The sequence below is a fragment of the Dermacentor silvarum genome, chromosome 4 (genome assembly GCF_013339745.2).
Source record: "Dermacentor silvarum isolate Dsil-2018 chromosome 4, BIME_Dsil_1.4, whole genome shotgun sequence".
Taxonomy (NCBI): domain Eukaryota; kingdom Metazoa; phylum Arthropoda; class Arachnida; order Ixodida; family Ixodidae; genus Dermacentor; species Dermacentor silvarum.
Genome location: NC_051157.2, coordinates 178,802,359 through 178,815,422, shown reverse-complemented (window position 1 = coordinate 178,815,422; position 13,064 = coordinate 178,802,359). Strand labels below are relative to the sequence as shown.

Sequence of the window (13,064 nt, the reverse complement as noted above, 5' to 3'; positions counted from 1 at the left end):
CCCCGAGTTTGGCGAAACTCGGGATCTTCACGAGCTCTGGCGACGCCCAAGATGAAAGACTAATGGTAACAAGACAAAGTTTGTCCGTCGGCACACCTCCAGTTTTCATTGGTTTATCTAGATTCACTCTGGTGGCCATCGTCCCTTGGGCGTTGCCATATGGGCGGTTGACAAACTGGGGCTCACGTCATCATACGGTCGGTGCATGGTCGTGCATTCTTTCACTTGTTTGTCGTTCCACCGAGTGCATTAGAGGCACAAGCAAGTTCTCAAATAAATGCATTAGTACAATGATATTAGTGACATTACCGTAGGGTATAGGTGTTTTAAAGTTTACAAGTTCTGCACTGAATGTGTATTAGACTAATTTGTAGTTTATCGTTTCGCGTTATACCACGAGGGCACGCTCGCCTCCTCTTCTTCCTCTGGATTGGATTGCGCGGATCGCTACGTGCTTTCGCTCCCATTTCCGAGCACAGATTGGTGTGCGCCTGATTTTTACACTGGGCTTTCAACAGATCGCTCGTTGCTCGCGCTAAACTAAGGCTGCGAGACGAAGGGCGTCGGCTAGCGCAGAAGTGGTTTGCCGCGCGCTTACCGTGTAAACACTAAGGAATGTCGGAAACACTCATGCAAGGATACAAACTACGCTTTAATTTCTTTTACATTGTGATGTACCTTCATACTGGCTAGCGCCGAGCGATGGCTTCTAACAACCGCAGGAAAGAATCTTTATACTGGGTAGCCAGAGCGATCCGTGGCTTCTAACAAACGCACGAAAGGGTCTTTGCAGCTCACGTGGCCTTTGAGTGCCACCACATCCATCCCAGGTGGGACTCCAGCATCAGTGCAGTTACTCTGTACCCATTGCTGACGAGGTGGCGCTTCACGTTTTGACAATAAATTTCTATTTTTTGCGTGTGAACGCCCGTTTGGTTTCGACAAAGTGCACGCTGTGGTTAACTGTCTCCCAATGCAGATTGAGGCATAGCCCCGTTAGCATCCACTAAATTTGGGATACAGTTGTATGCGGCCAATTCGTCACTATGAATAATGGTCCCCGTTGAACATTGGCTGCAATAATGGCGCCTAGCGTCGCCGCCTTTCGTCGGTCTACCTTGAAAAGTAGCAGCACCCCTCAGTCACGCAGACCATGCCGAAGACCCATGGCCACCATCTCTAACACCACCGTAATTTTGGCGGCTCGGCGGAAACGTTGTCGCCCGTCATAGGCGGCCTCGATTGCACTTTTGCTCGCCGCGAAGAAGGCACTCGTCAATTTGCGTGTCTTCCGGGGCCGCCGAGTGGAGCTCGCGCCAGCAGCTCGTCCCTCGCGACCTTACGGGGTAGCTCCTCCAGTCGGCGATGGCGCGCTCCCATAGAGGAAACAAGTCTACGGTCTCTTTCAACAACCACGCTTTTGCTCACCAAGTACGCGAGCCAAATCATTTGCTGCCTGAAGAGGTGGTCGTTCGGACGGCTGAGGCGGGTCCGTGTTGGCGCAGTAACTTCCTTCGCCTCTCTGCCCGTGCAGTGCAGTGGTACCGTGTACCTGCGAAAACTGATTTCGGCACCTGTTGCACCGGAAGGCTACCCGGCGTCCATTCTGAATCGTCCAATATAATGTGACTACTTCGCCTGCGCAGGTTGGTTGGTCCGGGTTGAACCCCAGGTGCTCGCAGGTGCTCCAGTACTCCGATGACGACGGCGGACCTGGCCTGGGGCTGGGGCGCGGGTGGACGAGCTTGCTTGAAACAGGAGAGAGCGGAAGCGATCGCAGCAACTATTCCTCCGCAGCCTAGTCACACCAGTCTGCGCTGGAAAGCATCATTTTGCCCGCCACCCTATCTCCGCAGACGACGGCCTTCGCCTAACTCGTCACGCAGCAGCGCACTCACGTTTGTGGTAAGGCAAAAAATGACGCTAAAAACTCTACGTCAGACATGTAGGTGAACGGTCCAGACGGTCATATTGACGCTTGCTGCCGCTGGATGCGATGACACAGGCTGCTGCTGCGCCACCATGTTCCCAAGGTTCAACTCGAGGGGGGTTTCGCGATGTCGAGTTTGGCCCGAGTTCGCGTGTCAATCAAAAACCATACATCACGCCCCGCGCGAGGCATGTAACTTTTGTGCGCGTGCCCGCCACGGTTGGGCCACGCCCAACTTATTTTCCGGCAACAGCGTACGTGGTGCGGAACTGAGCGGCATCAACAATCTTGACCGCCGACAGAAAAATACGCACAGTACACTGTCATCGGTGATGTACTCAGAAACCACTATCAAAAAACAAAGCGGCGACTTTCGCTTGCTTATGCATCTATCTTCTTAGGCTGTGATGGCCCCACAACATGCGTCATTGTCTGCATTGTAGTGACGTAGCGCACAGCAAATAATTATCGGAACGACACTGTAGCTGCTTGCAAGGCGTCGATGAGGCCGTGGTGGATGACGATGCTGAGCATGCGTAGTGTTTTCCAACGTCAAGGTATCGCAGGCTGTTGTTTGAGATGGCTGCTTTGTCATCGGTGATGTATCGGATCCGCAGTGTCCGCAAACACGGTCAGCGCCAAGAAACGCTCGCTTTTTTGAACCCAGTGCGATGGCATTTCTTCATCACAAGCACGGCACACTAAATAGTCGCAACCCCTTCCTGCGTTCGAAGTTTAATTTCCTAACTACGTATATCCATCTGCGATCGCTGTTAGCTCAGCAGCAGAGGCAATCGGCAAGCACATTGGAGAGAACAACACACTCAAACTCTGCGTATACATGCGCACGGAGGCATCTTCACTGGGCAAGTGATGAATTGTGTCACTGGGCAGCGCGCTCTTTGCAATGCATCGCGGAGGCTTCCCGCACGCAGATAAACGGGCGAATTATCACTGTGCTGCGTCACTACGGACCCTAGAATACCGCACAGCTATTTGCAGTGACAACCGTTGCTCCCGTCGTTTCAGTTGGTAAAGCTATATGTAAAGCGCCTCAGTGAAGGTGAAGCGCCTCAGTGAAGGCACCTGCGGTAAACAACCATGCCGTAGCGCTGCGTTTCCATTCCCCTAATAGTCAGGGAATGGAAAGATCATTGTCATGACTGACTTTATCAAAGATTAGAGTGCCTCGATGCGCGCGGGCATCAAGGCACCCTATCAAGGATAGCACTGCAGCGCCCCTGGCGACTGCTCACCGTATGAACTCCCTCGTGCGTGCGACCCTCTACAATGTATCCGCTTGTAAGCTTTCGCCTCACTGTCGCCACTCGCGGCAAAAAAGTGCAAAATTTAATAATTCGCTCTATTTCTGTTTGCCATCAAACATTTATAGTATTCCAAACGAAAAACAAATTACTTAAAAACGAAGGCACCTAAAAACGAGGCAAGGCAAAGCGGAACCTCGTAAATAAAAGAAATCAAGACTAGTTCGACATAAAGCAACTTGCAACAATTAAAATGCGCGAAGCCATGCTTAAAACAGATTCAAGAACATGAACTGCGTGACAGCTGGTGCGACGGCTTGGTCGCATACAATCAGCAAAATAAGTCCATGCAAGCCTGAGTAGGTTTAACACACCAGACGATGGACTCGTATGGCCTTCCCTAGCTAGAGCAGCATGGTAAAGAAGCGGCAACTGGCATTGAGAACCTTGGTGAAATGCCTTTAACCCACATGTTGCATTGCGGACAAACCGAACCAAAACATGGGTGGGACGTGTAAATTTGTCACTTACATATGTAAACATGATCGAGCGCGACAAACACCGAGTTGACAAAGGAAAGTGTGATGACAGGCAATTGCCGACCGAAAGCGGCGGTCAATTGCTACCGTTGCGCCCGGTCATGTAAGGCCTCGCGGTAAGTGATTAGAAATACCTGGAAGTTAATGCAGCTATTTCAGCACACCAAAGCACAACAACTGCTCTTACGCATGCCTTGGAGGTTAGGCCACCACAAACATTTGACGGGTGTTGTTTTTTTTCACTTCGAAAAGGTGTATCAAACAGAGAAGCACGAGCAATGGCGTAGAAAACTACGGCGGACGGCTCCCTCCTTTCCCGAGAGCACTTTGCACGGCCGCCACCGTTACCGAGTCCGTCGGCGCGCACTACGCGTGTACCAACGATCCTTTTCCTTCTGTAGTTTGAAACTGTTTCATCATGCCATGCTTTGACAGGCCACAAGGTGCAATGCGGGGATCTCAAATCACTTCCATATAAATACGGCCTTTGTTGCTACCTAAGTTAAGGTGCGGGATGGAGCAAGTAGTCACAGGCCTGCGCGGCACACGCAGCCCAGTCACAGCTTAAGCTGGTGGAGCGGCTCAAGCGCAGCTCCAATTTCGGCACGACGCACAACAGGGTCTTCGCGTCAAAGTCTCTTCGCCTCGTTTTGAAGAGAACCCTCTGAACGGTCCGCCCGGCGTCGACGGCGAGCTGCGGCTTGTAATGCTCCCTGCACAGCAGTCTGCTAAGCCCGAAAATGCCTGGTTGTAGCCGCGCACGTAGCTCTACGATTCGCTTCTTCAGCAGAGGTTCGTACCTTGCGAGGAGACGCCATAACGTGTACCGAAGAGGTATGCAGAATACGTGGCGCCCATCTCACATCCCTTGACCCGTGGCACGGTACGTTGCAGTTGTTGATGATGATGATGATGATGATAATGGTTGTTTATTGGAATCTTCGAAGCGAGCTGCTGACAAATAGTCACCTAGCCTGCTTGAGTTAACCAGGTTCAGTTACATGCAGCATGCAACGGCTATATGCAACTTGCATATCGGGCACGCTGCGCTTGCAGGCACCGTAACTAGATGGCGCCATCATACTGGCGGAGCCGCGCCTCTTCTGAATCACATCTCGTCGTCCGCGCCTGGGTGCCTGCGTAGGGCGCGTTTATAGAGCATTTTTCAGCTGCTTGACAGCAAGCGCTTGCGTGGCTTAGTGGTAGAGTATTTGTCTCCCAGGCAGCGGGCGCGGGTTTGATCACGGCGGAAACAGGGTCCTTTTTATTGCGAGAGCAATTATATGGACACAAAAAGCGGATTTCTGCCGTCGGCATCGTCGTCGCTGTGAGGTTCCGTATGACGTCCAATGGCGATGAAATCGTCGCCGCACTCCGTATACTGTATGTGCGAGTTAAAGCGCGCGAGGGACGTGCGCTTTCACAGAGAGCGAACGTCACAGAGAGCGCCGTGCACCCTGAAGGGCTGCAGAATTAAGCCTCTTTTTCCTCCTATATATAGAGCAAACGCAACTTCTTCAGTCGCGCGAAAGGCCGTGGGGGACGGCAGGGAGGGGGGGAGAGGAGGCAACGTTTATCTGCGGCACCAATGCGTATTTATGTAAAAACGTTGCGAGGCGAGAAGGTGGTAAAGACTTCCGACGCTGCTCGACGAGTGTCCCGTTCTGGAGGAGTAGATTTTAATGAAGAGAAGGGAGGAGAGGTCGGCCTGGAGAGCGTGTCTCTAGCCTGCTACTCCTCACAGGGGTAAGGGAAGTGGGAGATACAGGGAGAGGTAGGTGGCAGGTGATTATGATATCGTACAATGAGCTACTATTTACACACGTTGTCCAATACGCGGTTGTGCACTTTTCACACATTACACGCAGGAGTAGTGTTGTCCACACAAAACGTCATCGCACAAACACATTTCGCACATTGCACACCGCACAGGTCCTAGAGACGACCATCTAGGCCCGTCTCACACATAAAGTTCAAAAGGGATCTTATGGTGCGCTAGGCATGATCAATGCTTCTTCACGCGCCTAAAACCTTGCTTCTGAAAAGGGGCGGGAGTCCAAACAGTCAACACTATGCTTTAGTGTCCTTCGCTCCGCCGCATATTGAGGGCACACGCAAAGTATGTGGTCTATTGTCTCGGGACTGTGACAGACGCTGCAATCAGGGTCCCGTTCTTGTCCAATCTTGTAAAGGTATCTCATCGATAACCTCCGAGCCGTCGCCAGAGGCACCGGCAACAGTTACCAACGCCGCGCGCGTTCGGTGCGAACGCGGGCAAAAACGCCGACGGCGACTACAACAGTTCTGCGCGCTGCTGGTGCTGCTGCATATCAAAGTTTATAAAGCCACTATCCTTACTCCGTATAGCTCTCTACTAATTTGCTATCGCAATTGATGCTTCGCCTTCGGGTGAAACTGCGACATTTTTTCGCATTTCTGGCGATGGCGGTTACGGTCACAGGTGGCGGCGGACACCATTGTGAACCAAAGCAGCTATTGGAATGAGCCCACAACAGCTTACGCTGTAAAAAGTGCACGTGCACCTTAGCATGTACGGTCCCACACTTTTCAGTGCATAGCGGACAGAGATGACTGAAAGTTATCGCGTATAAGAAATATCAATCTCTGGAATGCACGCGCTCCCTTCGCTTCATTGAATAACTCTACTTACAACACATCGAGTTTTGCTAGGTTCACTTCTTATTACAGCACACGTGTACGGTGCTATTTTGCGCCCTTTAAATATATATTTTTCAGCGAAGCTGTCTATGGCTAGGTTTCTAGGCATGTTTCGTGTGCGTCAACAGATATGCGTGTGCAAAAAGTTTGCTCCCGAATCTGATGCAAAAGCTCATTCATCACTTGGATATGCATTTTCAGTAGATTAGTTATCAATACGCAACGTTTTCAAAATCAGTAGGCTCTCAGGTAGATAAGGGTTTCTCAATGATTTGCCGCTGTGCGACTCGCGTCGGCCATTTGTAGGCTCGCACCGCCCTCTTTTGTCGTCGTTCCAAGCGCTTAATTGCGTGCCTATTTTCCCTTCGCTCTCCCGGCGTGGCCGTCCCGTAGCGCGTGTCTAGTTTCATCCGGCTCCCCGAGGAGGCGGTAGTCTTCCACACGAATGTGTGTGGCAGATCAAGACCGCTGACCAAAATAAAAGTGCGTGTGCGTGTGTCTTTCTTCGGGATGACCGCCGTCGCCGCTCAAGAGAGATAAAATTTGCCCATACCTTTGAACTAAATTCTGTGTCACCTCTATGTCGTGTGCTAAACTGCTTCGCTTGTAATCCACCTTCACAGCAATGGAGTGGCGCGCGATTCTTTAAGCGATAAATAGCTGCAAGAAAATTATTTCATTTTGACTTTTTTCTCTTATCTCGCAGGCCATCTCGCCGTGCACAAGCACCTCCATGGCGGTGTCTTCTTTGTGGATTCCCTGCCAAAAACTGACACTGCGAAAGTCAAAAGACATGCGCTGGCGCGCTTTCTCGCGTAAGCCTAGATGCAGATAAGCTGGCGCAGGTTTGGCCATGTCCGGAGATACAGCGAACTCGTGGGGTTTATTGACTATTATCACTGAGGGCAGTTGGCGTGCCTCTTTTATGGGTCATTTTGTTCTTTACCATTATCAGTAAGGCGTGTAGACAACCAGCGTTTGTGCGTTGTAGCGAATGTTTTGAATAAAATGCACGAGAACAGAAAACATGGTGATTCATTTCGTGGTCCCGTTCAATCCGCTCCAGGAGTCCTCTATACTTAACGCAGTTAAAGGTAATTAACACCTTAACGTAGTAAAGATGACTTGCCTTAAGGCTGTAAATTGTCTGGATACGTATTATTGGCGTGACTGTACCCCAGCAGCACAACCAGGCTGGCCCCAGAACGGCAATATCACGGCAAACAACAGCACAAATACAGGCCCGAAACTGGCAGCGCTACCCGCGTCAGGAATGGCCCAGCGCGGCTATGCCACTAAAGTGCCTATTTCGACCATCGTGTGGCAGCGCAAATACAGGTAGATAGCCGGCTCTGCCGTTCAGTGCCATTCTAGTGTCCCACCTTGCCTACTGGCAGCGCCGGTATTGCTCAATTGCCGGCTCTGCCACTTTTAGTCAATTTATTGTCCCGCATTATCCACTGGCATGGCCATATCGGCAGATTGTGATGCATGTGGACGATGTCGTTTTTTACGCAAACATTGCAAACATTGCACGGTAGCTCGATGCAAGATGCTATGATATACTATAAGATCGCCAAATATTGATACATAATTTCTTTATTGGTCTTAAAATAGGTTGATACAGATTGTCGCTCATATCCCCAATCCTGTGGGCCACCCACGAAAGCTTTGTTTATGACGCTACGGGGGGTTGAGGCTGGGCTCGCAAAAGGGGAACTTGAAGATGCTGAATGGGTTGAACCGCTTCGGCGTAACGCCGCCTTCTGCTATTAGCGCAGTCGACGGCGCCTGGCAGCCACATTCTTATGAAGTCTTGCGCTGGATTGATGTCGATCTCTGTGTCTCACAGGCACCATCTGCATACAATGCATATACCTATATTATCCCAACACTCCCAGCAGTGCATAATATAAGAAAGGGGCACAAAACTGCGAAATTAAATGCGTATCACCTCTTCCCACTCTGCATAGCCGGATGTTAAACAGCATCTTGCTTTTCTTCCCGTGCAGGCTGTACGGCAAGTGAACCGCATGTCCTATGATGGCGTTCATTATATTGAAGGCAACCTCCCACAGACATGAATCCTCCATTCAAACAAGTTGATGAAGCTGAAAAAAAGAAGCAGAAATACGCAGAAATTAGGTAGGAAATGCCGCTGCATCAAAATATGCGATTTTAACACGAAATTGTTTTAGGCCGGGGTCCACCAAGACTTCACTGACGTATTTCCGTCACGGAAATACGTCAGCTTACAATGTACACGAACATAATACAAAGAAAGAAACCAGAAGAAAAAGTTCCACAAACATGCAAAATTTGGAAATCGAAATCGAAGGCGGTGCCGCCGCCTTACGAGCAGAAAAGAGAAGTACTGCATTATGACACTAACGCGCACCGACAGTGAACGCTTCGGTGGTCTCAGCACTACGACGCCTCGATGCCAGCATTCGAAGGGACGCTGGCATCAAGAAGCACTACCAACGCCACCTAGGTGGCGTTCACCGTACTCAGCACAGCGGAGCGTGGCCTCCGCAATTAGCTCTGAAAATGTTTCTGAAGTTGATCGCGGAGGCTGCAATTACGACGCGCTGTACGCGCTGATTTGACTCGGTGACAATTCAGTTACGTGCTTTGTCTTGCGCGTTGTATTAGTGTGTCAGTTACGTGCTTCGTCTTTCGCGTTGTGCTAGCGTGTGCAGCGTAGTGCAGCTTCCATATGCACGACGGTTGCTCATGGTCATCGACGTTGGTAGTCGTGATGGAGGAGACGTGCCACCAGGCGTCAGCGTGGGTGCATCAACGCCTAAGGGCGCTTTAGCCACAAAACACCAATAGACATTATATATCAATGTGCAATAAACATTACACTACTTCTGTGAAGACACGTTTCACTTTCGTGTTCTATACCGATTCCTATATAAGAGGGATCAACCACATTTTTTTGTTCTAACTAGCCAATTATTATGAATTCTGCCTTCATCACAAGACTTCTCGTAAGTGCTTGCCGGTAGCTGTACTTAGCCTTTGGCAATGCGTAAGCTTTTAAAACAGAGATAGCAAAGAAAGGGTGCATTCTTTCATGATAAACACCTAATCAAGCTACAACACAACAGATCATAGTTCTGCAGGAAGTTCTTAACACCAGTCGGCTCGCAGAATGTACTTCCTGAGTAAGGAAGTACATTCCCACTTTGCTCTTCCAATTTTGGTCTTCTACAATCCGACTTTGGTCTTCTTGAGTGTACCAGTCGAAATGTGCCATGCTGTGTGTTTTCAAACAGACAGTGCGTTTCAGCTGACGCTGAAGCAGTGCAGCACCGTCTAGGTACGTAGTAAAAAGTGGCCGTACATTATCTCCGTAAAAAAGAAAATACACGTAAAAGAAAACACCATACTTGATAAAAAAATAAGACAATTCTACTTACGTTGCGATAATTGAGTATATTCCGCAGTAAATGCAGTTTTCCGACGTTTGGCTAGTTGTTCGTGTTTCACCCGATAGCAGTGTGGAACCAAGCTTGTAGTGGCAAAGGTTAAGCCGCTGGCACTGAACACGTTGCTGATCAAGTTGATACATGCTTCGCAAGCAAAACATGGTGAAGGCAATGTGGGTAACGACAGCTCGCAGGCAGAAGCAGGATCTGTACGGCTCCCTCGTCTTCCCAGAGACCGAGAGTCACCATGCTTTTTTGGCAGCGGGCGAGGCCCGCGCAGGGAGCATCAAATTTGACAGGGCATCATTCACGCTTCTTTGTGCATCCATCCGGTTCTGAGAAGCAGCGCAGGCTCGGCTGTGTGCATAATAGACCGTGCATACCTTCAACACTGCAAAGCGAGGGGACGCAGCTAAAACGTGGGGAGAGTGAGACGCATTCTTGGTGTTTTGACGTCACTTCGTCTGATAGTAGTGAAGAACGACACGCGCACGTTTTTTATTCTTTTATTTGTTCTATTTTTTGCAGAAGCTGCTGTGGCTGAACGAGCAGTAGCACTTGTGCTGATTTTATTATATATTATAGCTGAAATATCATCATCATCAGCCTATATTTTATGTCCACTGCAAGACGAAGGCCTCTCCCTGCGATCTCCAATGACCCCTGTCTCGCACTAGCGTATTCCAACTTGCGCCTGCCAATTTCCTAACTTCATCATCCCATCTGGTTTTCTGCCGACCTCGACTGCGCTTGCCTTCTCTTGGTATCCATTCTGTAACCCTAACACTCCACCAGTTATCCATTCTACGTAGCTCCATTTCTTCCGGTTAATGTCAACTAGAATATCGGCTATCCCCATTTGTTCTCTGATACACACCGCTCTCTTCCTGTCTGTTAACGTTATCCTAAGATTTTTCGTTCCATCGCTCTTTGTGCGGTCCTTAACTTGTTCTCGAGATTTTTTGTTAACCTCCAAGTTTCTACCCCATATGTTAGCACCAGTAGAATGCAATGATTGTACACTTTTCTTTTCAACGACAGTGGTAAGCTACCAGTCAGGATTTGGCAATGCCTGCCATATGCCCTCCAACCCAATTTTATTTTTCTGTAAATTTCTTTCTGTAAATTACCCTGTGAGTAATTGACCTAGATAAACGTACTCCTTTACAGACTCTAGAGGCTGACTGGCGATCCTGAATTCTTGTTCCCTTGCCAGGCTATTGAACATTATCTGTATCTTGTGCATATTCATCTTCAACCCAATTCTTACACTTTCTCGATTGAGGTCCTCAATCATTTGCTGTAATTCGTCTACATTGTTGCTAAATAGGACAACGTCATCTGCAAACCGAAGGTTGCTGAGATGTTCACCGTTGATCCTCACTCCCAAGCCTTCCCAGTCTAAGAGCTTGAATACTTCTTCTAAGCATGCAGTGAATAGCATTGGAGAGATTGTGTGTCCTTGCCGGACCCCTTTTTTGATAGGTATCTTTCTACTTTTCTTGTGGAGAACCAAGGTAGCTGTGGAATCCTTGCAGATATTTACTAAGATATTCACGTATGCCTCCGGTACTCCTTGATTACGCAATGCCTCTATGACTGCTGGTATCTCTACTGAATCAAATGCCTTTTCATAATCTATGAAAGCCATACAGAGAGGTTGATTGTACTCTACAGATTTCTCGATTACCTGATTGATGACGTCGATATGATCCATCGTAGAATATCCCTTCCTGAAGCCAGCCTGTTCTCTTAGTTGGCTGACGTCAAGTGTTGCCCTGATTCTATTGGAAATTATCTTGGTGAATATTTTATACAATACTGAAAGCATGCTAATGGGTCTATAATTTTTGAATTATTTAACGTCTCTCTTCTTATGGATTAGTATAATGCTGGCGTTCTTCCAGCTCTCGGGTACACTTGAAGTTGTGAGGCATTGCGTTTAAAGGGCCTCAAGCTTTTCAAGCATGGTATCTCCTCCATCTTTGATTAAATCTACAGTTATTCCATCTTCTCCAGCAGCTTTTCCCTGGTCATGTCTTTCAAGGCCCTTGTAACTTCATCGCTAGTTATAGAAGGAGCCTCTGCATCCGGTTCATCCCTATTTCGAATGAACGCAGCTTGGCTGTTTTGGGCACTGTACAGGTCAGTACAGAATTCTTCCGCTGCTTTTACTATGTCATCGAAATTGCTGATAATATTACCATGCTTATTTTTCAGTGCATACATCTTGCCTTGTCCTGTGCCAAGCTTTCTTCTTACTGATTTAATGCTGCGTCCATAGTTTACGGCTTCCTCAATCTTTCCCACGTTATAATTTCGAATATACCTTACTTTCTTCTTGTTGATCAGTTTCGACTTTTCAGCGAATTCTATCTGATCTCTTGAGTTGGACATTTTTATGTTTTGTCGTTTCTTTATTAGGTCCTATGTTTTTTGGGAGAACTTACCTACTGGTTGCCTTGGTGCCTTACCTCCCACTTCAATTGCTGCTTCTGAGATCAACCTAGTTACGGTTTCATTCCTTACCTCTATGTTGTCTTTATCTTCCTTTTCTAAAGCTGCATATTTGTTTGCGAGCACCAGCCTGAATTGGTCTGATTTTACCCTTGCTGCCTCTAGGATGGCCTGTTTCCTCTTGACTAATTTTACTCTTTCTCTCTTCAAATTGAGAGAAATCCTAGACCTCACTAACCTATGATCACTGCACTTTACCTGACGAAACACTTCTACATCCTGCACTATGCTTGGATCGGCAGAGAGTATGAAATCTATTTCATTCCTTGTTTCTCCATTAGGGCTTTTCCAGGTCCACTTCCTGTTGCTGCGCTTGCTGAAGAAGGTATTCGTTATTCGGAACCTATTCCTTTCCGCGAATTCTACCAGTATCTCTCCTCTTTCATTGGAGAATCGATGCCGTAGTTGCCAATTGCTTGCTCACCAACCTGCTTTCCCCCCATTTTTGCACTGAAGTCGCCCATCACTACAGTATACTGAGTTTACACATTCCTTATTGCTAATTCAACGCCTTCATAAAACTATTCTATTTCTTCATCATCGTGACTAGAGGTTGGGGCGTAGACTTGTACTACCTTTATTTTGTACCTCTTATTCAGCTTTATTACGACGACTGCTACCCTCTCATTAGTGCTGTAGAATTCATCAATGAAATGTAAAACATGACAAATGGGCCTGTAGAACAACTGAAAGTGAG

At 48.2% G+C, this 13,064-nt stretch overlaps 1 protein-coding gene across 1 annotated transcript in view; it reads left to right on the top strand.

Moving 5' to 3' along the window:
• LOC119449070 (probable 4-coumarate--CoA ligase 3) overlaps positions 1-7,322 on the top strand; it is a 193,951-nt gene extending 186,629 nt beyond the window's left edge. Inside the window, exon 9 of the mRNA XM_049666240.1 lies at positions 7,120-7,322. Within this exon, the coding sequence (XP_049522197.1) occupies positions 7,120-7,232 (113 nt within the window). The 3' untranslated portion in view covers positions 7,233-7,322. The remainder of the gene's footprint in view (positions 1-7,119) is intronic.
• Positions 7,323-13,064: the final 5,742 nt, after the last annotated feature.